This window comes from Lampetra planeri, chromosome 8 (assembly GCF_965212315.1).
Source record: "Lampetra planeri chromosome 8, kcLamPlan1.2.h2, whole genome shotgun sequence".
NCBI classification, from domain to species: domain Eukaryota; kingdom Metazoa; phylum Chordata; class Hyperoartia; order Petromyzontiformes; family Petromyzontidae; genus Lampetra; species Lampetra planeri.
Window position 1 is genome coordinate 14,584,516 of NC_136114.1, and position 25,618 is coordinate 14,610,133.

At 57.2% G+C, this 25,618-nt stretch overlaps 2 protein-coding genes across 2 annotated transcripts in view; one reads left to right on the forward strand and one right to left on the reverse strand.

The window, feature by feature from the left end:
• Nucleotides 1–22,876, forward strand: part of LOC144720461 (DENN domain-containing protein 2B-like) — a 39,662-nt gene extending 16,786 nt beyond the window's left edge. The window contains exons 15-22 of the mRNA XM_078597264.1: nucleotides 5,099–5,239; nucleotides 6,945–7,093; nucleotides 12,150–12,327; nucleotides 13,398–13,439; nucleotides 17,579–17,711; nucleotides 18,116–18,364; nucleotides 19,275–19,361; nucleotides 20,470–22,876. Of these exons, the coding sequence (XP_078453390.1) occupies nucleotides 5,099–5,239; nucleotides 6,945–7,093; nucleotides 12,150–12,327; nucleotides 13,398–13,439; nucleotides 17,579–17,711; nucleotides 18,116–18,364; nucleotides 19,275–19,361; nucleotides 20,470–20,504 (1,014 nt within the window). The 3' untranslated portion in view covers nucleotides 20,505–22,876. The remainder of the gene's footprint in view (nucleotides 1–5,098; nucleotides 5,240–6,944; nucleotides 7,094–12,149; nucleotides 12,328–13,397; nucleotides 13,440–17,578; nucleotides 17,712–18,115; nucleotides 18,365–19,274; nucleotides 19,362–20,469) is intronic.
• Nucleotides 22,870–25,618, reverse strand: part of LOC144720396 (beta-1,4-N-acetylgalactosaminyltransferase 3-like) — a 52,181-nt gene continuing 49,432 nt past the window's right edge. Inside the window, exons 19-20 of the mRNA XM_078597142.1 lie at nucleotides 25,008–25,134; nucleotides 22,870–24,404 (exon numbers count right to left, since the gene is read on the reverse strand). Coding sequence (XP_078453268.1) covers nucleotides 24,281–24,404; nucleotides 25,008–25,134 — 251 coding nt within the window. The 3' untranslated portion in view covers nucleotides 22,870–24,280. The remainder of the gene's footprint in view (nucleotides 24,405–25,007; nucleotides 25,135–25,618) is intronic.

The window sequence follows — 25,618 nt, forward strand, 5'->3', positions numbered from 1 at the left end:
ACAACCCACGGCTGCCATGCCTCCGACTCTGCCTAGACCCTCGTGTTGTTTCTGTCCTGAGGGGTGCCCCCCCCCCGCCCCCGTCTATCTCAAACATCAAAGAGGTGGGGGGGGGACATCTGGTGGTCTCAGGTGTGGCAGGCGCGAGACGCCGTGGTGACGTCGTCACGCCCTCACCGTCGCTCCGTTCCTGTCCCGTCAAATTACTGCGGCGCCGAACATCGCGCGCGGAATTTTTGTTGTTGCCGTTGCCCGGCGGGGGGCGGTGGGGGGGGCACGGCGAGCCGCTGACTCGGTCCCTTCCTTCGCCTGCCACGCGGGAGGGACGTGGGCTCGATCCCGGATCACCCCGACGATGCCCCCTTAGTTGTGTTGCTTTTACAAGAGCTGCTCTCAATGTCCGCGTGATGAGCAAATTGGTTGAGCGATCGTTTGTGGTCAGGTCGTTTCTGAAAGATAGCTTAGTGGGCCTTACCCGGTAAAAGAAAAAAATGTTTATAGTTTTTTTTAGTTTCTAGAAAATATTTAAAAATCCGCGTCTTCTCTCTCTCTTCCCGTGTTGGTGGCGTGGATTCTTCTCCGGGTTCCTCCGATTCTACCCCCCTCCCCCCCCACATGTATAAACGACACGCGTTTAGATGATACGGCCGCAACTATGAATTCCCACGTGCGAAGATGATGACGACGACGACGACGATGATGATGTAATCCACTTCGGTGAGCTGTCACGTGTGGCCCCAGGCCGCCTCTGAAAAGAAGTAGCTCGTAGCTCAGGTGCGAGCTCTACCTGCTGAATAATTTAGTTTTTCATTTCTTTATTTTTTTTCCTACGTGACTTTATCGAAAAAAACAAAGAGTATGAATCCTTGCAGTCACGAAAACTTCAAATCTAGAATCAATGACGACCCCTTTTATTGATCCAGTAGCTCAGGTGCGAGCTCTACCTGCTGAATGAAACGGCCCAGCTCCAGCGTAATGACGACCCCTTTTATTGATCCCCGAGAAGAGCGTTGCGGGAGCGCGATCGGAGCGCGACTGGGAGGAGACGGGGGATGGGTGGGGGGGTTGCCGCCGCCTTGGGACGTTCGGCCGATCCCATTGCGACTACGACGACGAAGGTTTTTTGGGGCTCACGAAAGGCGGGGGGACGCCAAACCCCACGTGATGGGGTTGGGAGAAAACCCAGCCGGGCACACGGCGGGGATGGAGGTGGGGGGAGACCGCCCAATGCTCCGCCGCACGGGTAGATTAAATAATCTAAATGGAGGAACTCTTCTCTTGAGCCGAGTCGCGAGCAAGTATTAACTCTCGATGTTTGAAATAAGGAGCGCTGGCATTTCCTGGGGGGTCCTGGCGCCGTGCGCGGATCTGTGGCGTGCACACACACACACGGACACACACGGACACGCGTGTACGTGTGTGTGTGTACGTGTGTGCACGCCTGGGATAGAGGCAGGGCGGAGGGGGGTTGCGCTATCAAAAGCAGCTGGCAGTGAATTACAAAAAACTAAAAAATTAAACCGGAACCAGCGACTCCTAAAGAGCACAGCCTTCCCTACGGCCCTGTCCCCCCCACCCCCCTCATCCCCTCCCATCCCCTCCCATCCCCTCCCATCCCCCCATCCTGCTCGCACGCTCCCCCCACCCCTCCTCCCTCCATTGCCCGCTCCTGAAATCGCCCCCCGCCCCCCTTGCGGTCCAAATCAGCTCCAGGTGACGTGGGGAGTTCACGAGATGCCTCCTTCCTTCAAAGCCACAACCGGCACGCACACGCACACACGTGCACGCGCACCCACGTGCACGCGCACCCACGTGCACGCGCACACACGTGCACGCGCACCCACGTGCACGCGCACCCACGTGCACGCGCACCCACGTGCACGCGCACCCACGTGCACGCGCACACACGTGTTCGTGTGTGTGCGTGCGATGCAGACAGAGAGGCCCACGCGTAGCCAACACGAAACCGTTGGGGCCAGCGCTGTTAGCGAGCACCCAAGCAAGGCCGGCACGGCGCAACGTGCACGGCCGCTGTGCCACCACTCCCCGCGCATTGTCATTGCACAAGTGTGTAACATGGCACACGTATACGTACATACAAAGACAAAGGTCCCCCGTATAACCTTAACAGACTGTGGGGGCAAGTGCTGTAAGCAAGGACATGTCACACACACACGTAGATACACATGACGCACGTACACACCATGCACACAGTACACACGAACAGTGCAGACGTGCATCACACATGCATATCTCACGCACACATCAAAGACACATTATACACACACCATACAAACGCGCTTCTCATTTAAGGCAGAATCGACCTAGGGGAGGCACAGGACCGGTTCAAATATTCACCACTGTTGTTGCTCGTGGGTGGGAATCGAACTCGGGCCGCCAGGTCGACGACGTTCCGCAGTGCGCTCACCACTGCGCCACCGCTCCCCACGCACAGGCACACACACGCACAGGCACACACATGCACACACCGTCACACCCCCCCCCCCCAAACGGGGGCGGATGTGCGTGCTTCAGCATTGGGTCCCACAAGATGACCCGCACCACGGCATGCGCCGCAATCGATCCCACGGCAGTGAGACTCGGCGCTGGTGACACTCGCGCCTCGCAGCAACAAGGGCCTGGGTTTGACTCCCTATCACGGGCGTCTTTCTTTTTTTGCAGTTTGTACGTTCTCCCCCCCCCCCCCCCCCGGTTCGGTTCGGGCACCTCTGGGTCATTTGGCCACAGGACCGCTGCTGCTGTGAGCGGCTCTCCATCCGTTTCCTCGGTGTATTCTGGTTCCCTCCCAGAACTGGTATGCATGTACGTTGGACTTCCTTCGCACCGTACATATCTAACCATGCTAAACGGGGGTGAACGTATGTTTGTTGAACTTCTTTTGCAGCGTACGTAGCCAACCGTGCTAATGGGAGGTGCGGGGGAAGGACGTTAAACTAAAACGCAAGAAACAGTTTTCGCTGAAGAAACAACCGTGCAATGCAATTGGTATTGGCCAATAAATAAATCCCATTAGCTGGGGAAATTAGCTGCAAATTAATTGGGATTCGTACGCGAGCAGCAGCAACATCATCAAAGCCCCCCCCTCCTCCCTCACCCATACTGTGACAAACGTGGCAAGACTCCAGAAGAAGATTCTTGAGACTCGGCGAGGCTCTCGTGGGCAAGCAAGCGGAACGATAATAATAGCGACAGAGGAGACGCACACGGGCCCCTTGCTCTGGAGTGATCGTCAGCGTTCATCATGGGCATAACCACCATCATCATCATCGTGCACATTCATTCATTGTCTTCATGCAGTGGTCATCATCCAATCACCATCGGCGTAATCACACTTCACCGTTGTCATTTTGCGATCGTCATGAGCATTAACTTAACGTGGGATTAACACGATGCGTGATAGTTTTACGTCACTCATGAAGTTACTCATCACACTGCATGGCCATCGAAGGCGCCACCACCGCCACCACCGCCACCATGGTCGCTGTCGTCGTCGTCGAAACGGAATGAGATTGTTTTCAAGTGACCCGTCATCATCGTCTCGGTATCATCATCATCATCATCTCGGTATCATCGTCATCGTCTTGGTATCATCATCACGACCATCGGCTCTCCATCCTTCGGTGGCTCACGTTCTCACAGTCGTCACGTTTTTAGGTCAGTTCCTAAAAAACGTACAGCTGCGCCGGGTGTTATTTTTAGAAACTCCAGCGTCGACTTCCAATTCTAGCCACGAGTAAAGAAATAAATAGGAATAATAAAAATAGTAGTAGTAGTAATAATAATAGCTCCCGGGTCGGGGTTCTGGGTGAGACCCAGGCCAGAAACACCCCCCCCCCCCACGTCGCGCGCTTTCCTGTTTGCAGTGCGTCTTCCTGTCTTTGTGTGTGTCTCTCTCTGTGTCTCTGTCTCTCTCTCCCCTCTCTTCTCTCGCCCTCCCCTCCCCTCTCGAGTCTCCCTTCCCACAACCCCCCGCTCTCAACTCCTTCACATTTCCCCCTCGTGCTGGGTTTGTCCCCTCCAAAATCTGTCTCCGCCGCTGGGGCCTCGCAGCGGCTTTTGGCGCGACCATCGAACAAAGGCGGCGGTCACCGCATCGTCACACGGCACTTTCAGATACGCTTCTGTGGCCGTCTGGAACGCTCTTTCTTCCGATATTAGGAGCCACTGGAGCTGTGTACTTTTAACTCATCATCATCTAGATCGACAAACTAATTTATTTAGAGCAGCTTGTTGTTGTGTTTAGTTTGTTGTTCTTCCCCCGCACCTCCGATTAGCACGGATAGCTACGTACGGTGGTGCGAAAGAAGTTCAACATACATACAAAGGCGTGAGCATGTGATCTCTGTGTATTGTGGCCTTAGCAAACAGGGTGAGGGGGGGTGCTTGAGCGGGGGGACCTCCATAACCACCCACAAGGTTGTGAACCTCTGGTTCAAGACTCCACCTGGGGCAGGGATCTTTATTGCAAGGCCCGTGGGCCGCTGGCAGCCTGTAGTGCGGCCCCCTGACAACTGCCAACACGTGACAACATCCCCACAATCATCATCATCATCATCGTGCTGCTGTCAAACCCCCAATGGTTTCAAATGTGTGGCGGCCGTCACACTGACGATGTCTTTGCCACTGAAAAGAAAGGTTCCATATTGTAGCTGCTCACCCCGAGCTCCCAATGCTCTGAGAGTGGCGTTGTCTTTGTGCTGTTCGCCTTTTGGCGTCCTCTGGTCGAGCACTTTGAGACGAGGCTCGAAAGAAAGCTGTCTCTGGTGTGGACCAATCAGTTTCAAAGACAAAGCCTCATATATTATATCAGAGTACGTTCTTTTGTGTTTGCATGTTCACCACAATTACGTGTGGTTAATGCAGACAGGATTCCTTTGAAAAATGTGATTCTGTTTGGTGTTATAACATCTTAACACCACTGTTTTATTACAAGAAAGAGTAAAACCTATTGTTTTATGTTTCCATGATGATCATGTCTCTGACTGATGAGTGAAGAACATTGACCCGGGGCTTCCTTCGTGGCTGTGGTGATGACGTCATGTGCCCCCCCCCCCCCGTGCCCCCACCCCCACCGCAGATCCTGGACGAGGTGGAGAGGCGGCGGGGGCTGTCGGCCGCCCTCGTCTACCCGTTCATGCGCGCACTCGTGGAGGCGCCCTTCCCGGCCCCGGGCCGCACCGTCCGCGTGTCGCTCTTCCTGCCGGGCGCCGGACACGAGGTGAGGAGGGAGGCTCCGTCCGCTGCTGGATGGCGAGGGCCTGCGACCCGCGTGGGGCTGGCGGGCGGGTGGCGGGGGGGGACGTCACGGCGTCCTCCGTTGCGCGTCAGGGGGGGTTGTGCGCCGCGAGGTCCGACGTTTCGCTTCACCGCCCCACGCGCGCAAGCGAGCTTTATTGAGAAATCCGAGAACCCGTTGCAGCGGAAAATCCACGCCAGTATTGTACCGTACTACGGTGAGCAGCATAGCGATGTGATTAGACAAGAGGAGCCACGCTGCTGTATAATCGCCTCGGTGCGACCGTGCGAGACAAATCAAAGGTTGGAGGGCCCCACCTGACCGATTGCCGCACCCCCCCCCCCCCCCCCAGCTGATAATGTCGTGACTACGTCACTGGTTAGTGCGGTAGGGGTCAGTGCCACCTTTGTGTCTCCACTGCTCACCACGCTGCTGATCAAAGGACACAACGCTTGAGTAGTAATAAGAGGCGGAGGTGCCAATTAACCGGAGCCGCCTGCCGCTGGAGACGAGACGGAGGTGCCGCGCCTTGGGCCACGTGGTCGACGCCGGCCCGAGGGCGACCACTACGCAGGCCAGGGTGCTTATTTAGTGTCATTATTTTAAAGTGCTCCTTTGAGTGATTTATATCAACGCGTTTATCTCCCACTACTTATCTCCAAATAAGACTCGGCCGTCCGGACGGGGTCAGGGTTTTAGCCCTGGAAGGATAAGGCGAGCAAAACTTGACACCGCAGAACGACAACAACAGCAGGAGCTGCAGGAGCAGGTCGTTGTGCACAGGAGAACAAAGCTTTTGTGTTTGAGAGGAGGCCGACCTGAGCGGACGAATGAAGGGAGATGCGTGCGTTGCGGTGGCCGGCGGTGGTGCCCACTATACACAGACGACGATAACGCGCGGATTGGAAAGCGTTTCGACGAAGCTGCCAGCGGTTATCTTGCTGTGTCCTATGATCAGCAGCGTGGTGAGCAGTGGAGAGACAAAGGCGGCACTGACCCCTACCGCCCTAACCAGTGACGTAGTCACGACATTATCAACTCGGGGGGGGGGGGGGGTCTCGCACGGTCACACCGAGGCTATTAACACAGCAGCGTGGCACCGCTTGGCCAATCACATCACAGCCCCTGAGACGGATGAAGAGCAGCAGCAGTGTGATGGGCACAGACACGAGTTCCATTCCCGCTCACGGCCGCCAACATCAGTGACGATTATCTGAAGCGGTCCTGGGCGTCTCCTAGGTCGACTCGACCTCAAATGAGTACCTGGTGCGGTGTGCAAACATCGCCAGTAGGGAGACAAAAGCGGCCGGGCGTGGTGTTGGCCACCCACCCTCTCGTGTGCCGTGTCGGCCTTCATAGGTGCTGCTACTCGCTTCCCCTACAGCCTGAACAGTCTGTTACAGGCTATAGGGGAGGGGGGTCGTTTACAGAATGTATCACACAGACGAGGCCTCTCCACCCTCGCCTTCACGCCCCCCCCCCCCACTTTCGCTCCCCCCCCCCCACCTTCGCCCCCCCCCCCACCTTCGCCCCCCCCCCACCTTCGCCCCCCTCCCCCCCACCTTTGCCCCCCACACCTTTGCTCTCCCCCACCTTTGCCCCCTCCCACCTACCTTCGCCCCCTCCCCCCCACCTTCGCCCCCCCCCCCCACCTTCGCCCCCCCCCCTCCCTCCCTCCCCCAAACAGACGATCGAGCTGCGGCGGCCCAGCGACTCCCGCCTGGAGCACGTGGACTTCTCCTGCCTCCTGTCGTGCCTGGGCCCGCGGCAGCTGCTGCGCGTCTTCTCCTCGCTGCTCATGGAGCGCAGGGTCATCTTCACCGCCGATAAACTCAGGTGGTGCAGGGGCTGGGGGAGGGGGGGGCATCAGGGTGGGGGGTATGGAGCAGGGAGGAGGGTAGGGGGCTAATTCTAATTGATTGGCAGTCCTAAGCCAGTGGTGCAGGTTGTACAGGCCGATTTGGATGTGTGCGCGTGCGTGCGTGTGTGGTGGTGGTGGTGGTGTCTGTGTATGGGGAGCGGTGGCACAATGGTTAGCGCACTGTGTGTGCGCGCGAGGGTGTGGGGAGTGGTTAGTAGCGCGCTGCTCCACGAACCTGGTAGAGACCCGAGTTTGATTCGCACTCACGGCTACCAACACCGGTGACGATGATCTAAACCGGTCCTGGGCATCCTCTAGGTCGACTCGGCCTCACATCAGCATCTGGTTGGGTGTGTAATTTTCGGCGCTAGGGAGAAAGAAGTCGGCCGGGCGCGGTGCTGGCCACCCGCCACCTCGTGTGCCGTGTCGGCATTCACAGGTGCTCGCTAGAACATCACTTGATCCAAGGCGACACGGGGAGGGGGTGGGGGTGTTTGTCTTTGTTGTGGGTTAGGGTTGCCACACTATCCAATGTGGACCAAACCCTCACCTAAGGCAGTCCAGGTCTCACATCAAACCTGTGCTGTCGGCAGTCATAAAGTTCAGCACAACAGCGATACCCGATATCGATGCAAATCAATTCCTGACACCGCAACACAGGAATGCCAATTCCCGGGCAGCTGGCAACCCCCCTGGCTCTGTGTGTGTGTGGAGCGGTGGCCTCAACGTGCACGTAGCCTGGCACAAGCGCCGTGGTGACGTCACCGCCACTTAGTGGCGAATGGAGGTTGTTGTTGTTGTTGTTGGAGCGGTGGCGCTGCGAAATTTGGCGACGCATGGTTTATTCCCGACTCGTGGACAAAATCTGAATATCTCTCCTGGCCACCTCCGCAAGTTCAACTCGGCCTCGTTACAGGGAGCGGTCCTTTCGCTGTGGACGTCGGGGAGACGAAGGCGGCCCCTGGGGTGGGGCTGCCCCCCCCACCACGCCCCCCTCCCGCTTCACAGGAGACTTCCTTGCGCCCTCCTCTGCTTGAGAACGGAATAGCGGGGGAAGGTGGTGGCCGGGCCCTGAGAAGAGTATCTGCTGCTGGTGCTGCTGCTGCTGCTGCGTTGGCAGCGGTGCACATGCAAAGACAACAACAACAGTGTGGCCTTGAATTGAGAATTGTACAAAAGGCGACGTTTCGGGTAATGACCCTACTTACATTTTTTTACGAGGTGTTAAAGCCCACTGAGCTATGCTGCATGGCTCTTTTTCTGAAGCGACCTGGCCACAAATGATAGTTTAGCGAAGTGGCTTATCATTTGGGAGTCTCACGACTTGTGTGTCTTCTGGAGTCATGGGCCTCAGGTTCTTGGAGACTCTTGATCTCAATGCCTCCGAATCTCAGTCCACAGGTTCTCTAAAGAGTTTCATGGTTCAGGGTCTCAATAGTCTCTGAGATTAAACGACAACTCAACTATTTTTTATTTTACCAGGTTAGGTCCACTGAGCTGTATAGCTCTTTTTCTGAAGCGACCTGGCACAAATTATAGTTTAGCGAAGTGGCTTATCATGTCGGAATTCATAGCAGCCAAATACTCTGAAGTGCATGTTTATTCTAAATGTGGAGGTTAAACCCGGAGGACCCGGAGAAAAATGCACGCCACCACCGGGAGAACATACAAACTCCAAATATACAGGCGTCGGGATCGAATGCACGACGTCCTGTATACCAGGCGAGGTAGTTACCATCTCGTCACCACGGTGCCCTTCGTAGCGAGTGACCAGCAGCAGGCTTTGTGTCTGCTTCATATCGGCTTCAGTGACACACTCGATGGAAGGCACGTGATGTGGTTCACCGATGATGAGGATAGCGTGATGTGCAGTTGTCGTTTAGCACGAGACGTGAAGTGATGTGAAACTTTAGACCGAGGCCGCTCTATGAGTGGAGCATTTTTGGAACTGTCCAGATGGAAGTGAGACATGGCGTGAGTGTGTGTCCAGGGGAGCAGTCGTGTAGAGGTTACCGCGCTGCGCTACGTAGCCGGCCACCCGAGTTCGATTCCTGCTCACGTTCAACACTAGTGACAATTATTTGAACCGGTACTGGGCCTCCCCTAGGTCGACTCGGCCTCAAATGAGTACCTAGCGCAGTGTGTAAACATTGCCAATAGGGAGACAAAGGCGGCCGGGTGTGGTGCTGGCCACCCACCCGCTCGCGTGCCGTCTCAGCCTTCATAGGCGCTCGCTAACAGCACTTGCTCCAACAGTCTGCTAAGGCTACACGGGGGATCTTTGTCTCTGTGCCTAGGGTGGGGGTTGAGGGTGGGAGCCACAGTGGGGGAATGTTAGCAGATGTCCGGGATGAGACCAGCATCGCGAGCAAAACATTCCTCAACTTCCACAAATTCCTGAATTTCCACAAGTGCTTACACGTGTGCGTCCATATGCAAGTGTGCACGTGCGTGTGTGTGTGCGTGTGTGTGTGCGTGTGCGTGTGTGGGTGAGAAGCAATGGCACAGCGGTTAGCGCGCTGCGCTACGATACCAGCGGCCCAGGTTCGATTCCCCTCTCACGGCCACCAGCGTCAATGATCTGAATCGGTCACGGGCCTCTCCTAGGTCGACTCAGCCACAAATGAATACCTTGGTGTGATGTGCAAACTTTGGCACTGGGGAGACAAAGTTGGCTGGGCGTGGGCCTGGCCACCCACCACCTCGTGTGTCGTGCCAGCCTTCATAGGTGCTGCAACTCGCTAACAGCACTTGCCCCGACAGTCTGTTAAGGCTACACTGGGGGATATTTGTCTTTTGTGGCACCACGCTCGCGTGTGCCATTCCGACCTTCGTAGCCTCTCCCATGCAGCACTTGACCCGGACCGTTCTCCGTGGGGCTGAAGGGGAGATCTTTGTCTGCGTGTGTGCGTGCGTGTGTGTGTGTGTGGTAGGCTTTGTTAAGTACGAGCCATTCACTGCTGGCAAGTGACCCCCAGGAGTTAGGTCTAATCATTACCAGCCTGGGCAACAGAGAGAGAGAGAGCGGCCGCCCCTGACCTCTCTGGGTGCTGCACATCGGAGAGAGCGGAGAGGGGGCGGTTCAAATCCCAACGGCTTCCGTGAACGATGGGAAATCATCGCATCGCAGCACGGGGGTCGAGTCACCATCCGTACTTTGTGGCAGCGACGCGCCCTGGCGGTGTCGCGTTCGCCGCTCGCCGCCGACGTGTTGGCGCTCCGAATCCAGCGGCCACTCTGGTTAATAAAACTTCATTTGGAGCTTTCGTGACTGCAGGAATGACTCTTTGGTTCTTTCGGTAAAGTCACGTAGAAAGAGAAAATAATAAATTAAAATACTAGCATACGACGTTTCGATTGCAACACAAGCAATCATCATCAGGTATAAATGAAATAGAAACACAAATCTAGTATACTTAGAAATGTAATGTAATACAACAGATAGTCGGATAACATAACAGTCAACACCCTACCTGGTTGATTACGTTCTTCCTGAGAATGCTAAATTTGAGAGAGAGATAAAACACAGAACCAGAGACATATAGACAGACATATAAGCAGACAGATATCACCTCTGGTTAATGCCGCGGGTGTAACGAGCACAGCAATACTGAATCAAGGTTGCCTCGCGCTCGGGATGTAGCGTTAGTGCGAGAGATGATGATTGCCGGAGATGACTCGTGTGTGGGGCAGTGCTTTGTCTAATGGGGCAAGGAAAGACATGGGGGCAATGGTTGTGTCTCATGGGGGCAAGACGGCACGTGTGGGGCATCGCTGCACCTGGCGGGCATGGCCGTGCATGCATAGCCAGCGGCTATGTTGTTGTGTGTTGAACTTCTTTCGCACCATACGCAGCCAACCGTGCTAATGCGTGGGCAATGGCTATCATCACGAGGCTTTGTGATTGTGTTATCCCAATGCATGCATTGAAACCCCCTCCATCCGCCCCCCCCCCCACCACCCCCACCCCACGCCCACCCCCCACACGCACCTCAGCAGAGGGGACATGGATATTTATAGGGTGAGTTGTAAAGGTTCGTGCCGTTTCCTCCGCGCCGTCCGTCCGCGTGTGCGGGGTTATTCCTGCAGGATGTGCTCGCGCGCTCGGAGGGGGGGGGGGTTAGGGAGGGGGGAGGGGGGGGGGTGGGGAGGGGGAGGGGGGGTGGGGGGTGTTGGGTGGGGAGGGGGGGGGCCGTCGGGGGCTGTCAGCGGTAGTGCAGCGTCTCGGGGGGGGGGGGGGGGCAGTGCCGTCCCGACTCACGCCACGCGCGACGATCGAAGGCGTGCACCTAGCCTGGCACGAGCGCCGTGGTGACGTCCGCCGCCACTTGGTGGCGAGCGGTGGTTGTAGTTGTGACGATTTGGGAGTCGGATGCAAGAAAAACATTTCACCCATCGCGGTCGAACTCGCTCATTCCCTGCGGGGCTCCAATCAGCGCCCAGGCACCGGCGCTCATCGCACGTTTACAGCCCTGCAGAGCCAGTGGTGGAAATTCCTCGTTCATTGGCCACTCACAATTTAATAAATAGAGGACCGCAGAAATTTGGGGAGGGGGGGCATTCTGTGCCGCCGCATTGTCCGGCGGCTCCTTTCCCCACTCAGCAACAACAACAACTACCACAACGGTGGTGCGCCCTCTGGGCTCGTGAGTCTCCCGCCAGGGTGTGCGTGTTCACGATGTGAATACAAAACAAATGTTTTATTGGACAAGTGCCCCCGAGGGCAGGTTGCTGACGGGGCAAGAGACGGGGGAGGAGGAGGTTCCGCTCTGTCCTCCTCGCGTCGAGGCGGCGGCGGCGAACCATGGTGTTTTCTCGAGGAGGGTGGAATGTACCCACACACACAAACTACCACGTAGAACGGCGTACACGTGCCGAGCGAGCTTGTCGTCAACGTACATCCCCTGGGGCAGCGACTATCTCATGCCTAACCACGGAGGTGGTGAACAATTATTCTTCAAATCTGAATTCTAACCCTACCCCCTTCTTCACGCCTTGGCCGTGTGCCCCCCCTGCCCCCCCCCCCCCCAGCACCCTGTCGAAGTGCGGGCACGCGGCGGCGGCGCTGCTCTACCCCTTCGCGTGGCAGCACACCTACGTGCCCGTCCTGCCCGCCTCCATGCTGGACATCGCCTGCTCCCCCACGCCCTTCCTCATGGGCGTCCTCTCCTCCACGCTGCCCAAACTCCAGGAGCTGCCGCTCGAGGAGGTGACCACGGGGAGGGGAGTGGAGGGAGGAAGTGGAGGGAGGCAGGGAGTGGAGGGAGGGAGGGAGGGAGTGGAGTGGAGGGAGGGGAGTGGAGGGAGGGAGTGGAGTGGAGGGAGTGGAGGGAGTAAGTGGAGGAAGTGGAGGGAGTGGAGGGAGTGGAGTGGAGGGAGTGGAGTGGAGGGAGTGGAGTGGAGGGAGTGGAGTGGAGGGAGTGGAGTGGAGGGAGTGGAGTGGAGGGAGGAAATGGAGGGAGGGAGTGGAGGGAGGCAGGGAGTGGAGGGAGGGAGGGAGTGGAGGGAGGCAGGGAGTGGAGGGAGGGAGGGAGTGGAGGGAGGGGGAGTGGAGGGAGGGCCTCGCCAAGTCCCACAGCTCGTTCCACGGGGCACTGTGGAGGCTAGGAGATGTTAACTACCTCGCTTGGTATCCCAACCCTGACGCCTGTTGTATATTTGGAGTTTGAGTGTCTCTCTCCCCGTGGCTGCTTGGTTTTTTTGGCTGCTATAAATTTCCACACGATGATAAGCCACTTCCTAGAGCTATCATTTGTGCCAAGGTCATGTCTGAAAGAGAGATTTCTAGCTCAATGGGCCTTACATGGCAAAACAAGTTGATAGTTTGTCGTTCGCAGGAGGGTCCTGCCAACTTAGTTCTGACAGTGGCCCGAGCCATGGTTGTTTATTATATGTTTCCGGTTGGGAGTAATTTGCGAGTAATCTTTGCAGCATTGGGATGTTTACATTGCGTGGTTTTTATCTACGTCTGCGGTGGTAATTCTTCAACTTTGGACCATGACGCAGGCACACAATGACCCCACGGGGGGACCTTTAACGTCGACGGTGAAACGCACCCTGCACAGTGGCAATATTATTGCGGTTATTCCACCCGCAGTACTAACGAGGGCGGCCGCTGGATTCGAACCTCTTCAACGAGTGGCCGCTAGTTCACGATCGCTGTGCGCGGTGATCCACCCAACCCTCGCTGCTGCCTCCACACTGGTCACGTGCAGCAGCAGCGTAGCCACCAGCACCACCACCTGGCTCACCACAGTCTGTGCCGCGTGTCGCGTGCAGGTGCTCGTGGTGGACCTGTGCAATAACCGCTTCATCAGACAGGTGAGTAACCTCGCACACAGACACAGATCTCCCGTGTAGAGCCTTGACAGCAGCCTGTTGGGGTAAGTGTTGTTAGCGAACACCTATGAAGGCCGACACGGCACACGAGGCGGTGGGTGGACACCAGCACCAGGCGTGGGTTTGAATCCCGCTCATGGTCCAAGCCAGTGACGATTACCTGAACTGGGGCTGGAACCCCGACTTGAACCAAGCATCATGCTGCTGAAGGACGTCGTGTGCATGTCACTTTGAACCCGGTGACCCGAGTTCCATTCACACCCACGGCCAATAACAGCGACGAATATCTGAATCGGTCACGGGCCTCCCCGTAGGTTGGCTCAGCCTCAAATTAGTACTTGGTGCGGTGTGTAAACCTCAGCACTGGGGAGACAAAGGTGGCCGGGCGTGGTGCTGGCCACCCACCCCCTCGTGTGCCACGGCAGCCTTCATCGGTGCTACTCGCTAACAGCACTTGCCTCAACAGTCTATGAAGACTATCCGGGGTATATTTATCTTTGTCTGGGAAAGCGGGTGGGGGTTCGGCAGGAAGCTCTGTCCGAGACCAGCTACACAAACACTCGTTACCACCACCACCACCACAAGCAGCAGCAGCTGCCCCACATCCACCGTCTCCACAGGGCCACTTTCATATCGTTTCACAAAATACATAAGGTGACATCATACCTCCGTCCCTTTATCTGTGCATAAAATAAATAAATAAACATATATATATAATTATATAACTTGTATTTTTGTTACACATTTATTTACATGTCCCCATCAATCCGCCGCACGGCCTTCTGGGGGTGCATCTTATCAGCAGCTTTTTTTTCCTTTAATACGAGTACAACTTGCATCGGTTTCAACACTCAGTGCCTCATCAGTAGAGGTCATACTCTCTTGAGTCAATGCTGATGATCTGCCAGATGTTTGCAGACAGAGAACTCTCTCTCTCTCTCTTAGAGATGTGGGTGGCAGTTCAACGCAAAACGATGTAAATATAAGCAGATGCAACTCCTGCTTAGGCATCGTTATTATGTCGTTTGGATTCGTGTGCGGCGTTCACCGAAATGAAGCATCGCTTGTAGAAGCAACGGTAGAAACACCACAAATCAAACTGTTTTAATTTCAGTACATAGACAGCATTTGTAATTTTTGTTTTGTCGTCGAGTGATTGAAGGAGTACGGCGAAACGCCTGCACGACACCGGGCAGCGTGGTGGTGCTGTGATGAAAACTCGCGGCTATCCGTACGGAGTTCGTACGTGTCTCCCCCTGCTCTCCGTGGGCTTTCTCCGGTGGCCTCCCGCAGGCCGGGCCAGCGAGTGGCCAAACCCTTCCCGCGGCAGGGACTGCCAATCTTGAAAACTTCAACAACACGGACAGCAGAATTCTTATTGATCATTATTGTTGTTTACCCAAGAAAGCCTCACCGAGTCTCGAGACTCTTTTTCAGGAGGGTCTTGCCACTCTTCCGCGGTAGGCGGGGAGGGGTGACGATTGCCAAGCAGTTCCCCAATGAAGGAATTGGCGGTGTGAAGTTTCAAATGTCGACAGTAACGTCGGCCCGCTGCTTCCTCGGATGACGTCACGGGATTTTGAACGCGCCTTCGACCGGCACGGTCGGCTACGTATACGGCGTGGAAGAAGTTCAACATACGTACGTATGTTGAACGCACGTACGAACATACGTACGGCATCCACTGAAAAGCCAGACGGCGGGTGGAATTTTACTCTTAATGCTCATGGCCACCAACCTCCCCACTGGAGACTAAACCCACGCACACATTTCTCAGTCCGCACTCGGCCTCTAATCAAAACTTTGCAGTGCGTTGCAGCGAAGTCACAAAACTGCGATACCGCAACCACATCCCGTAAAAACAAATCGATTCCCGCTTCCACCCGAAGACAGACGTCGATTATTCCCGACCTGTCCTGGCCGCAGCCGATCGGGCGACGATCCTCATACACCCGGCAGCATCAACCAGGGCGGCTCACTGGGGTCAGACCCGCGAGCCTCTGCAACGAAAAGGCGATCGCGCTGCGTCTGGGCTGCGCGTGCGAATCGCCCATCCATCTCCACGCCGCCCCTCGCTCGCCGTCCCCCCATCTCCCGGCTCTCGATTTCACAGTGCCGGCGTCCCGTGGGCTTTTACGGACGGCATTGGTCGATGGAATTTCCAGGAAAACGGCGGTGATTTACGGACGGGGAGGCCTCGTGCATTGAGTGGGCGAGGACTCGCGTGAGTCAGCGCGAGTGTGCGCAAGCGTGTGTGTGGTAATGTGCGTGGGGAGCGGTAGCGCACTGCGCTATGAACCTGGCGACCCGAGTTCGATTCCCGCTCACGGTCAACACCAGTGACGATTATCTGAACCGGTCCTGGGCCTCCCCTAGGTCGACTCGGCCTCAAATTAGAACCTGGTGCGGTGTGTAAATGTTGCCACTGGGGAGATAAAGGCAGTTGGGCGTGGTGCTGGTCACCCACGCCCTCGTGTGTCGTGCTGGCCTTCATAGGTGCTCGCTAACAGCACTTGCCCCTACAGTCTGTTAAGGCTATACGTGTGTGCGTGTACGTGTGTGTGTACGGGGAGCGGTAGTGCAACGGTTAGCGCGCTGCGCTACAAACCCAGCGACCCGAGTTCAATTCCTGCTCATGGCCAACACCAGTGATGATTATCTGAACCGGTCCTGGGCCACACCACCCCACCCCCTTGTGTGCCGTGCCGGGCGGGATCTTTGCCAGGGTGTGCGTGTTCACGTGTTCGTGCGTGTTCACGTGTTCACGTGTTCGTTCGTGCGTGCGTGCGCACGATTCGGTGGCTCCCAAGACACCTGATCTCTTCTCCCACGCGTCTGATCGATAGAAATTCTCGTGACCGCAAAATGTGAATGGATTTTTCTGGTCGGAGAGGCCGGTCACGATGGTCTTAAAGAAACGCATGTGGGAGACTGTGTGCGTGTCTTTGTATGTGTGTACGTGTGTGTGTGTACGTGTGTGTGTGTACGTGTGTGTGTGTACGTGTGTGTGTGTACGTGTGTGTGTGTACGTGTGTGTGTGCACGTGCGTGTGTGTGTACGTGTGTGTGGAGCGGTAGTGTAGCGGGTTATCACGCTGCACTGCGAACCCGGCGACCCGAGTTCGATTCCCGTTCACGGCCAACACCAATGACGATTATCTGAACCGGTTCTGGGTCTCCCCTAGGTCGACTCAGCCTCAAATGAGTACCTAGTGTGGTGTGCAGTAAACATCACCACTAAGGAGACAAAGGCGGCTGGGCGTGGTGCTGGTTACCCACCCCCTCGTGTGCCATTCTGGCCTTCATATGTGCTCGCTAACAGCACTTGCCCCAACAGTATGTTTAGGCTATATGGGGGATCTTTGTTTTTGTTGGCAGTTAGCGTTTCACTGCGCTATGAAACCGGCTACCCGAGTTCACGGCCAACATCAGTGACGATTATCTGAAGCAGTCCTGGGCCTCCCCTTGGTCGACTCAGCCTCAAATTCGTACCTGCTGTGGTGTGATATAAACATCGTTACTGGGGAGACAAAGGCAGTTTGGCGTGGTGCTGCCCACCCACCCCCTCGTGTGCCAACCCAGCCTTCAAAGGTGCTCGCTAATAGCCCTTGCCCCAACCATCTGATCAGGCTATTTGGGGGGTATTTGTCTTTTTTAGAGATATGTGTGCGTGCCTTAGTCATCTGCCAGTCATCTCAGTCAACTCATAACACCTGGGCCTGTTCCGTGACCTCCTATCAGCATTCCTTCAGCACTTCACGTGATAGCCTCAAGGTGCACTTAGCCTGGCACAGGTGCTGCAGTGATGTCACTACCATTTGGCATCCAATTATTCGTGTGTGTGTGCCAACGTTGTTTGTGTGCTGCACTACAAACAATTCCCAGCAATGGCTGTTGCCTCCTTTTGGGTCGACTCAGCCTTAAATGAGTAGCTGGTGCGGTAACTAAACATCAGCCGGGGGGAGGGAGACAAAGGCGGCCGGGCGTGCTGCCGCCAACACCACGCCGTGGCGGTCTTCATAGGTTCCTGCTGCTGGCTTTTAACAGCACTTGCCCCGAGAGGCTGTGAAGCTATAACGGGGGGGGGGGGATCATTTGCCTTTGCCTGTGCGGCGGTGCCAGTTGGACGATGACGACGGCGTCATTCCGCGCAAGCTGCACGCCGCCCTCGAGCAGGTGCTGGAGCAGCGCAAGCTCATCGCCAGCAGCGCCGTGGACAGCGACGACGACGACGACGCGGACGACGGAGACGCAGGTGACCCGCCCACCTCCCCCCAACACCAACACGCGCCATTGGCCACTGAGTGACGGTGACGTCGGAGCCTGCGCCAGGCCAGGTGCGCTTTGACAGGAGGTCACGTGACAGACGCAGCAGGTGCCGTGGTTGGCTGACTGAGATGACCGGCAGACGCGCCAGCTGTGCCAACTTGGTGCATTTTAGCTGCCGGGCGCTCCGCTGGTTGTTGTGAGTGTTTTGTAGTAAAGTAAAACAAATAAAACGACGCCACGACGAGGCAACTCTAAAACCGGCTAACGGCGCCCACGGGGCCTTTCTTCCCCCCCGCCCCCCTTCCCCCCCCCCTTCCCCCCTTCCCCCCCCTTCCCCCCCCTTCCCCCCCGCCCCTGCCCCTTGCCCCCCCCCCACGCGCACGGCGACAGGCGAGGCCAGCGCGGCGCTCAACGCGCTGGTGTCGGAGGCGTTTGTGCGTTTCTTCGCGGAGACGGTGGGACACTTTGCGCTGCACGTGCGCGCCGACGAGCAGGGCGCCCGCCGCCTGCACGCCGACGCCTTCCGCAAGGCGGTCGCCTCCAAGAGCGTCCGCCGCTTCCTCGAGGTCTTCATGCAGACGCAGATGTTCGCCGGCTTCGTGCAGGACCGCGAGCTGCGGCGCTGCCACCACGCCAGAGGTGAACTAAAGCCCCTGTCGACCGATAAAAAAAAATATATATATGATTTTGCCGTGCAAGGCCCTCCAACCCCACCTACCGAGCTACGCAGCTGTTTCTCGCGAAGCGACGTGGCCTGCAACGAATGATAGCTCGGCGAAAGCGGCTTATCGTCGTCGTCATCGTCGCGTGGAGATTGGTGGCAGCCGCAGCAGCAGCAGCCGAATACTCGAAACGGTGGGCCAGGACGCGGGGGGCGGGCAACGTGGTTGGGGGGCGGTGGGGCGGTGACGCGGGGCGGGCGACACGGGGGGTGGGGGACGTTGTCGTGTCGTGCGGCTCGCCCCAGCGCCGTGACGTGCCGCGGCTTGCCGAACCCAAGTGCCGCGTCGCCCTTTACGCCGGCGGCGGCGCCGTCCCGGTCTGTCGTGCTCGAGGGCTCCGCGCGACACGGCGTCGCCCCGTGTCAAACACGAGTCCCGCCGGCTACCTCCACGCGGCTCACCGATGGCCGTTTACGGAGGGGCCGACGCCGGGCCGGCTGCACCGCTGGGATCCCGGGCTCGAGGCCGGGTGTCAGCGGCACCGAGCACGGCGAGTGGCCGGTCACAGCTCCGTCACCGGTGACTTGTACAACAAACCCAGAGACTCGCACAGAGACCTCTGGGCTTCGTATAAAGATCCATTCCAGACTCGCATGAACATACGATTGAACCGACGGCCCAGGCCTGGTCTGTCACTGCACCAAAAGGAAGAACGCACGACGATAACCCCGGTGTGCGTGGGCGACTTGCCACGGCTGCTCCTCGACACGAGGTGGTTCACCGCTCACTGATGATGATGACGACGACGGTGATGATGGTGATGATGGTGATGATGGTGATGATGGTGATGATGATATTAATCGCGGTGTTTGTGGGCGACCCTCCAGGGCTGTTCGAGCTGCGGGCGTCGCAGTTCCTGGACGAAGTTCCCAACGTGGAGCAGAGCGGAGTGAACCGCTTCCTCAAGGAGCTCGGTGAGCAGAGACACCGCCCCCGCTGCTTGTTGTGTTTCGTTCGTCGTCCCCCGCACCTCCGATTAGAACGGTTGGCTACGTACGGTGCGAAAGAAGTTCAACGTACACACGTACGTACAACCCCGCGCTGGCGCCGGCGCGGGCACGGCCACCGGCCCTGAGTCGTAGCGCCGAGGACTGGCGGCAGCGCCAGCAGCAGCGCCAGCAGCAGCGGCAGCGCCAGCAGCAGCGGCAGCGCCAGCAGCAGCGCCAGCAGCAGCGGCAGCGCAACCCAGCGCACAGGGAGCCTTGCCTCAGCGGTGCAGGGTGGCGCCACCCCCTGGCACAGAGCGTAGATACCGCACGAAGCCGACGGGCAGATTGCCACGAATGTCAGAAAGCTAAGCAGAGTTAAGCCTGAAGGATGGATGGGATGGGATGGGACTGCCCGTGGACAACCCGGTGTTGTCGGCCAGGGGTGTTGTGGTCCGGGAGACGGGAGTGAGGGATGTTAATTGTTGATGTGTGCGTGCGTGTCCGTGAGTGTGAGTGAACGTTTTTCTTTACACTCGCGCCATTGCACGCCATTTGTGGCACTTGAGCCGGAGAAGTCTGTAATAAAAAAAAAAATTCGTACAATCTTTTTTATCTTACATAACTTTTTTTTTACGATTATCTGTCAAACAACGGATGGACTCGAAACCTCTACGATTGATATTACAGATGGGATTAAGAGCACAGGAAGGCTTGGCTTGTATAACATGTGGTGAATGAGACTAGGCGTCTACGCGCTAAATAGATAGGAAGACTGGGATTGGACTCGAACCAATACGATCAATCAGCTGTTGTTAAACCTCCAGCTCCAGCCCCGAGTCAACCCACTGCGGGATTGAGGCCTCCCCCACACCATGTCGCTCGTGATCATACTTCACCACGCTGGTCAACCTGAACAGGGCACGATCGGGGGAATAGGGGAGGAACCGGTCCAGTTGAGATATCCCTCGCCGCTGCCGTTAGCCCAGGCGGGGAATCGAACCCGGGTCGCTGGGTTCATAGGTGCAGCACGTTAACCGATGCTGCTCCACTGCCCCTAAACCTCTCAATGGGTGTTGCCTGCCGTGTGTTGCAGGGAGTCGCATGAAGTTCCTTTCCAAGAAGCAGTAGTCTCCTCCAGGACCAGCCGGCGCCAGGATGGGAGCAGCGCGGAGACACAGCTCTCCGCCGGCGGCAGCCTGTCGCAGCAGCTACAGCTGCACCAGCTGCACCAGCTGAACCAGCTGCAGGAGCACCGGCAGCACCAGCAGCAGTAGCAGCAGAAGTACAGCAGCAGAAGCACAGCAGAACCAGCAGCACCAGCTGCACCAGCAGCAGTAACAGCAGCAAAAGCACCAGCTCCACCAGCTGCAGTAGCAGAAGCACCAGCAGCACCAGCTGCATCAGCTGCAGTAGCAGCAGAAGCACCAGCAGCACCAGCTGCATCAGCTGCAGTAGCAGCAGAAGCACAGCAGCACCGGCTGGGCACCTTTGGCCAGGAGCTACCGGTGTGGACCAATCCGATCACGCCTGCCGCTAGATTTCCTCACCGAGTGCTGAATAAACGCCGATGCCGACGACGCCACCTGGGGTGCAAGCGGCGCCACTCGCGGTCGCGCGGCGGCTGCCGAATGCGGCCTGGGAGGAGAACGCACGGCGAGCGAGAGAGGTCGGCGCATTCGTTTGCGGCGAAGATTTTGCACGCGGATCCGTCCGCACTTGGGTTTTCGCGGTGGACGCAACAACGGTGGACACGAGACGTTCGAGCGGACGTTCAGTGGCGAGATGCTGCGGTGCCGGCGGTGGGTGCCGGTGGTGGTGCGGGTGTCGCGGCGAGCCCACGCCCTGCGGCGATTCCCGTACGGCACAGAACCACGGCGCGGTTCCTTGGCAGCCCGAAAAACGAGCAGCTCTTATCTTGTAGCGACGTCACACCCAGGGTGTCACACCCAGTAGGGTGTGACGTCCCGCGCTTTTGTTCAACGCGAGCGGGAAGATTCATTAATGGGGGGGGGGGGGGGTGAAAAGACTTTAAAGTGACGGGCCGGTGCTCTCGACCGACTCCGTAGCGCAGCAAATGGCTCGAGCTTCCAGAGACTTCCAGCTCCACCCTGCAGGGCCCAAGTGGGATTAACGATGATGATGAGGAGTTGAAGTTTGAGGAGGAGGGAGGAGGGGGAGGGAGGGAGGAGGAGGAGAGGTTCGGCCAAGCAGCAGTCGGATGACAGTGAGCATGGCCACGTCTGGGACGGGGTGATCACGCCAGACATTGTGCACATCGACCGCCGACGGCCGTGAGAGGTGCGGAGGGTTTGCGGCTCGTGTCGGCGGCTCGCTGCGCCGGGTACGCCGTACGCCGGACTCGCTGCGATTATCGCCACGCACGCGACGCCCCCCGCTGACCGTGATGATGTCGAGAGCTTCACAGCCAACACGGGAACGGTAAAGGTGCAGCCGGTGCCTGGTGGACTCGGTTTGTGCCGTCGCCGTTTGCAATCGCTGGGTGGACACAGGCGGGGTGGCATCGGGGGGACTGGCGCACCGATCTTTCACCCGCCGCGCCAGGACAACAAATGGAGCCCGGCGACATTCCGGTGCGTCGCCAAAAACACATCGTGACCCCCACTACTCCCCCTCGCGACAACCACGAGGAGACCCGCGAGGACTTCGAAGGCTGCTGCTTTTTCCGGGGCAAGTAAAGCGACACCACGAGACATCTCCCTGCGCTGTGCCCTCGAGGAGACCATCACCTCGGAACCACGGCGACAAGGACCACGGCAACAGGAACCACGGAGACGGAAACCACGGCAACGGGAACCACGGAGACGGGAACCACGGAGATGGGAACCATGGCGAGCCTTACTGCGGGTCGGGCACGCTGGGCGCTCGTTGTGTTCAATGCAAAACGCAAAGCGTCAGGGGCACGCGAACATAGAGACAATTTTTGCAACTCTTATTTTCGAGAGTCTGGCGGCAAACCGCAGCAGATTCGGGGAGCCATCGCCTCTGTCCCCGACCCTGACGAGGTACTCGCGACCGAGAGATCGTGCGTTCTCTCTGTCTCACTCTCTGTCTCGCTCTCTCGGCTCCCGCTGTCTCTGTCTCGCGCCGTCACTTGCCGCCCGCGGCAACCGCTGCCGGGGAGGCGTCGCCGCTACGGGGAGGAGCGCCGCGTGATTCCGGGATCCGTTCCGGCCTCGGGAGGTGGCGATGCCTCGCAGCGTCCGAGATGCCCGTTTAGTGACGGCCGCGTTTGTCTCTCCTCCTCTTCCATTGCTCGATCGCGCCTGTAAATGGCTTCTCGTTTAGTCGACGCTCTCCTGTAAATGCGTTCCCCGTGATGGCGTTTGTCCTGCAGCATCATAAGCAAAACAAATTGTTCCGGTGCCGCCTAACAGTACATGTATTATTATTCACCCCTCCACCCCGTTTTTATACAAGTGTAACAAATCTAACGGCTTTAAGAAAAACAGTGTAAAATAAATCGAAAGGATAGATTCGAACGAGAGTGGAGGAGAGCGTCTGTGTTTCCCAACACGAAAAAGTGACCGATTCTGCTCCATGAGCAGTGGGGGCGGGTTTTGTCTATCGAACAACCACTCGTTTGACGGCCCCCAACAAAGCTGTTCTCATTTTATCGGCCCCAGAAGAATGATGGACTCGATCAGCTCCCAACCCAAGGAAATGAACACCGCAGGCGTGCTGCTCACGCACAGCAAGAGGACGCCACTCCCATCATGCATTGCACGCACGTCACCTGCCTCCTAATTGGCAAGGCGAGGTTGTGTGGCAGTCATATTCTTAGGTTTTTTTCGGTAAAGTCACGTAGGTAAAACATCAAAATTAATGAAAATAAAATAAAATAAAAAAAAAATCACGACGTTTCGGAGGCAACACAAGTCTCCGTCATCAGCTAATTCGGCTGTGACGGTCCCACCTGATGACGGAGACTTGTGTTGCCTCCGAAACGTCGTGATTTTTGTTTTTATTTTATTTTATTTTCATTAATTTTGATGTTTTACCTACGTGACTTTACCGAAAAAACCTAAGAATATGATTCCTTGCAGTCACGAAAGCTTCAAATCTAGAAGTTGTGTGGCAGCTTTACCTCGACGTTCACACGGTGCGGTTGGCAACGTTGACTCCATGTCCACGTGCGTGTGGACAAGTGTTTGTTTGCGAGCGCCTGTTAATGCTGGCACGGCACGTGCCGGGGTGGGCGTGGGCCAGCACCACGCCCGGCCGCCTTTGTCTCCCTAGCGCTGATGTTAATACACCAGAGCAGGTACTCGTTTAAGGCTTAAGTCGACCTAGGGGAGGCCCAGGAATTAGGATATCACTCGCCTCTGATGTTTGCCGTGGTCGGGAATCAAACCAAAGTTGTCAGGATCGTAGCGCATGGCACTAACCGATGTACCGCCACTCCCCCACCACGGCCTGTGCAACAAAGATCCCCCATATAGCCTTCACAGACTTTTGCGGCAAGTGCTGTTAGCAAGCACGGCACACGAGGGGGTGGGTGGCCAGCACCACGCCCGGCCACCTTCGTCTCCCCAGTGGCGATGTTTACACACCGCACCAGGTACTCATTTGAAGCTGAGTCGACCTAAGGGAGGCCTAGGAGCGGTTGAGATAAGCGTCACACAAACATAAATACGCGACTTTCACGCACACCCATGAACCAGTGGCATAGCTATCGAGTGTGTAGGCGGTGCAACTGCACCAGGGCCCACGGGCCAGCGGCGTGCCCAGGTTCCGGGCCACACATTTTTCGGGTGGGGGGAAGGGGAGAATTGGTGGTGCCCTGTGCCAACCTCTCCCGCCCCAGCCTCTGCCGCCCCAGCCTCGCCCGCCCCACTGCGACGAGCCCGGATTTGGCGATCGCGACGTCGCGACCTGCGTGGCCGTCAGCCCCCGTGGCGGTCGTGCGGAGCGGCCCCGTTGCGGTGCCACATGCCGCGGTGCGAGTGGTGGTGGTGGTAGAAGTTGCGCAATCGCAGGCGCTCCACCTCCAGGCCGGCGGACAGCACCCTGCGGGGAGAGGGCGGCGCCGCACGCAAAGACAAAGCTCCTCCGTGTAGCCTCTACAGACTGTTGGGGCAAGTGTTGTCCGCGAGCATCTACGATGGGCCGGCACGGCGCACGAGGGGGTGGGTGGCCAGCACCGCGCCCGGCCGCCTTCGTCTCCCCATTGGCGATGTTTACACACTGCATCAGGTACTCATTTGAGGCTTAGTCGACCTAGGGGAGGCTCAGGACCGGTGCAGACAACCGTCACTCATGTGGTGGCCGTGAGCGGGAATGAAACTCGCCGGTTTGTAGCGCAGCGCGCTAACCACTACATCACCGCTCCCCACACATACACACGTACACACTCACACTCATAAACACAAAGACCCACCCCCCAAATAGCCTAACAAGACTTTTGGGCACGCAAATAATTTTGTCGTGCAGACCCTCCACCACCTGACGTAACCCAAATGAATCATTTGTCATGCGTACGAGGATGTAACGCACCAAGACGTTTAATTTTGTGTCCAATTTAATTGTTTTCGAAAGTATCTGAAATAATATTTACTTATTTCTTTATTTTGACAACCCCCATCTCTGTCCCACGGAGTGTCCACCACTCACCGGTCCAGCAGCTCCCAGTCCTCCCCGCCCCAGCGGTCCCGGAACTCCTGGGTGTTCATCCCCCCGACGCGGTCAAAGTCCGACTTGTAGATCCCGAGAAGGCCAAAGCCGTTCACCTCCCAGTAGCCTTAGACGGGAACGGAGGGGACAGAACGGAGGAGACGGAACGGAGGAGACGGAACGGGCGAGATTGATACGACGAGACGGTACGAGACGGAACAAACGAGAGGGAACATACAAGATGCAACGAACGAGATTGAACATATGGAATGGAATGAAACGGAACAAGTGAGATGGAACAAGTGAGACAAACTGTATAAATGATTCTGGCTCCTTGATCGTGGATGACAGAGGCATTCGTGTCCAGGAATCTCGGGGTCTCTCAATCTATGGATCTTGGAGTCTCTGGGTCTCAGGGTCTTTGGATGTCCAGATCACAGAATATTGGGGCTTAAGGTCTCGATGTCAGGTCTAAGGGTTCAGGGGTCTCCGTTTATTAGCACCTCAGTGTCTCAGTTGTGGGATCCAGGCATCTGGTGAGTGTCAAGACCTTTAGGGGTCCAGGAGTGTTTGGGAGTCTCGGGGACTGTGGGTCTTCTGGATTCATGGGG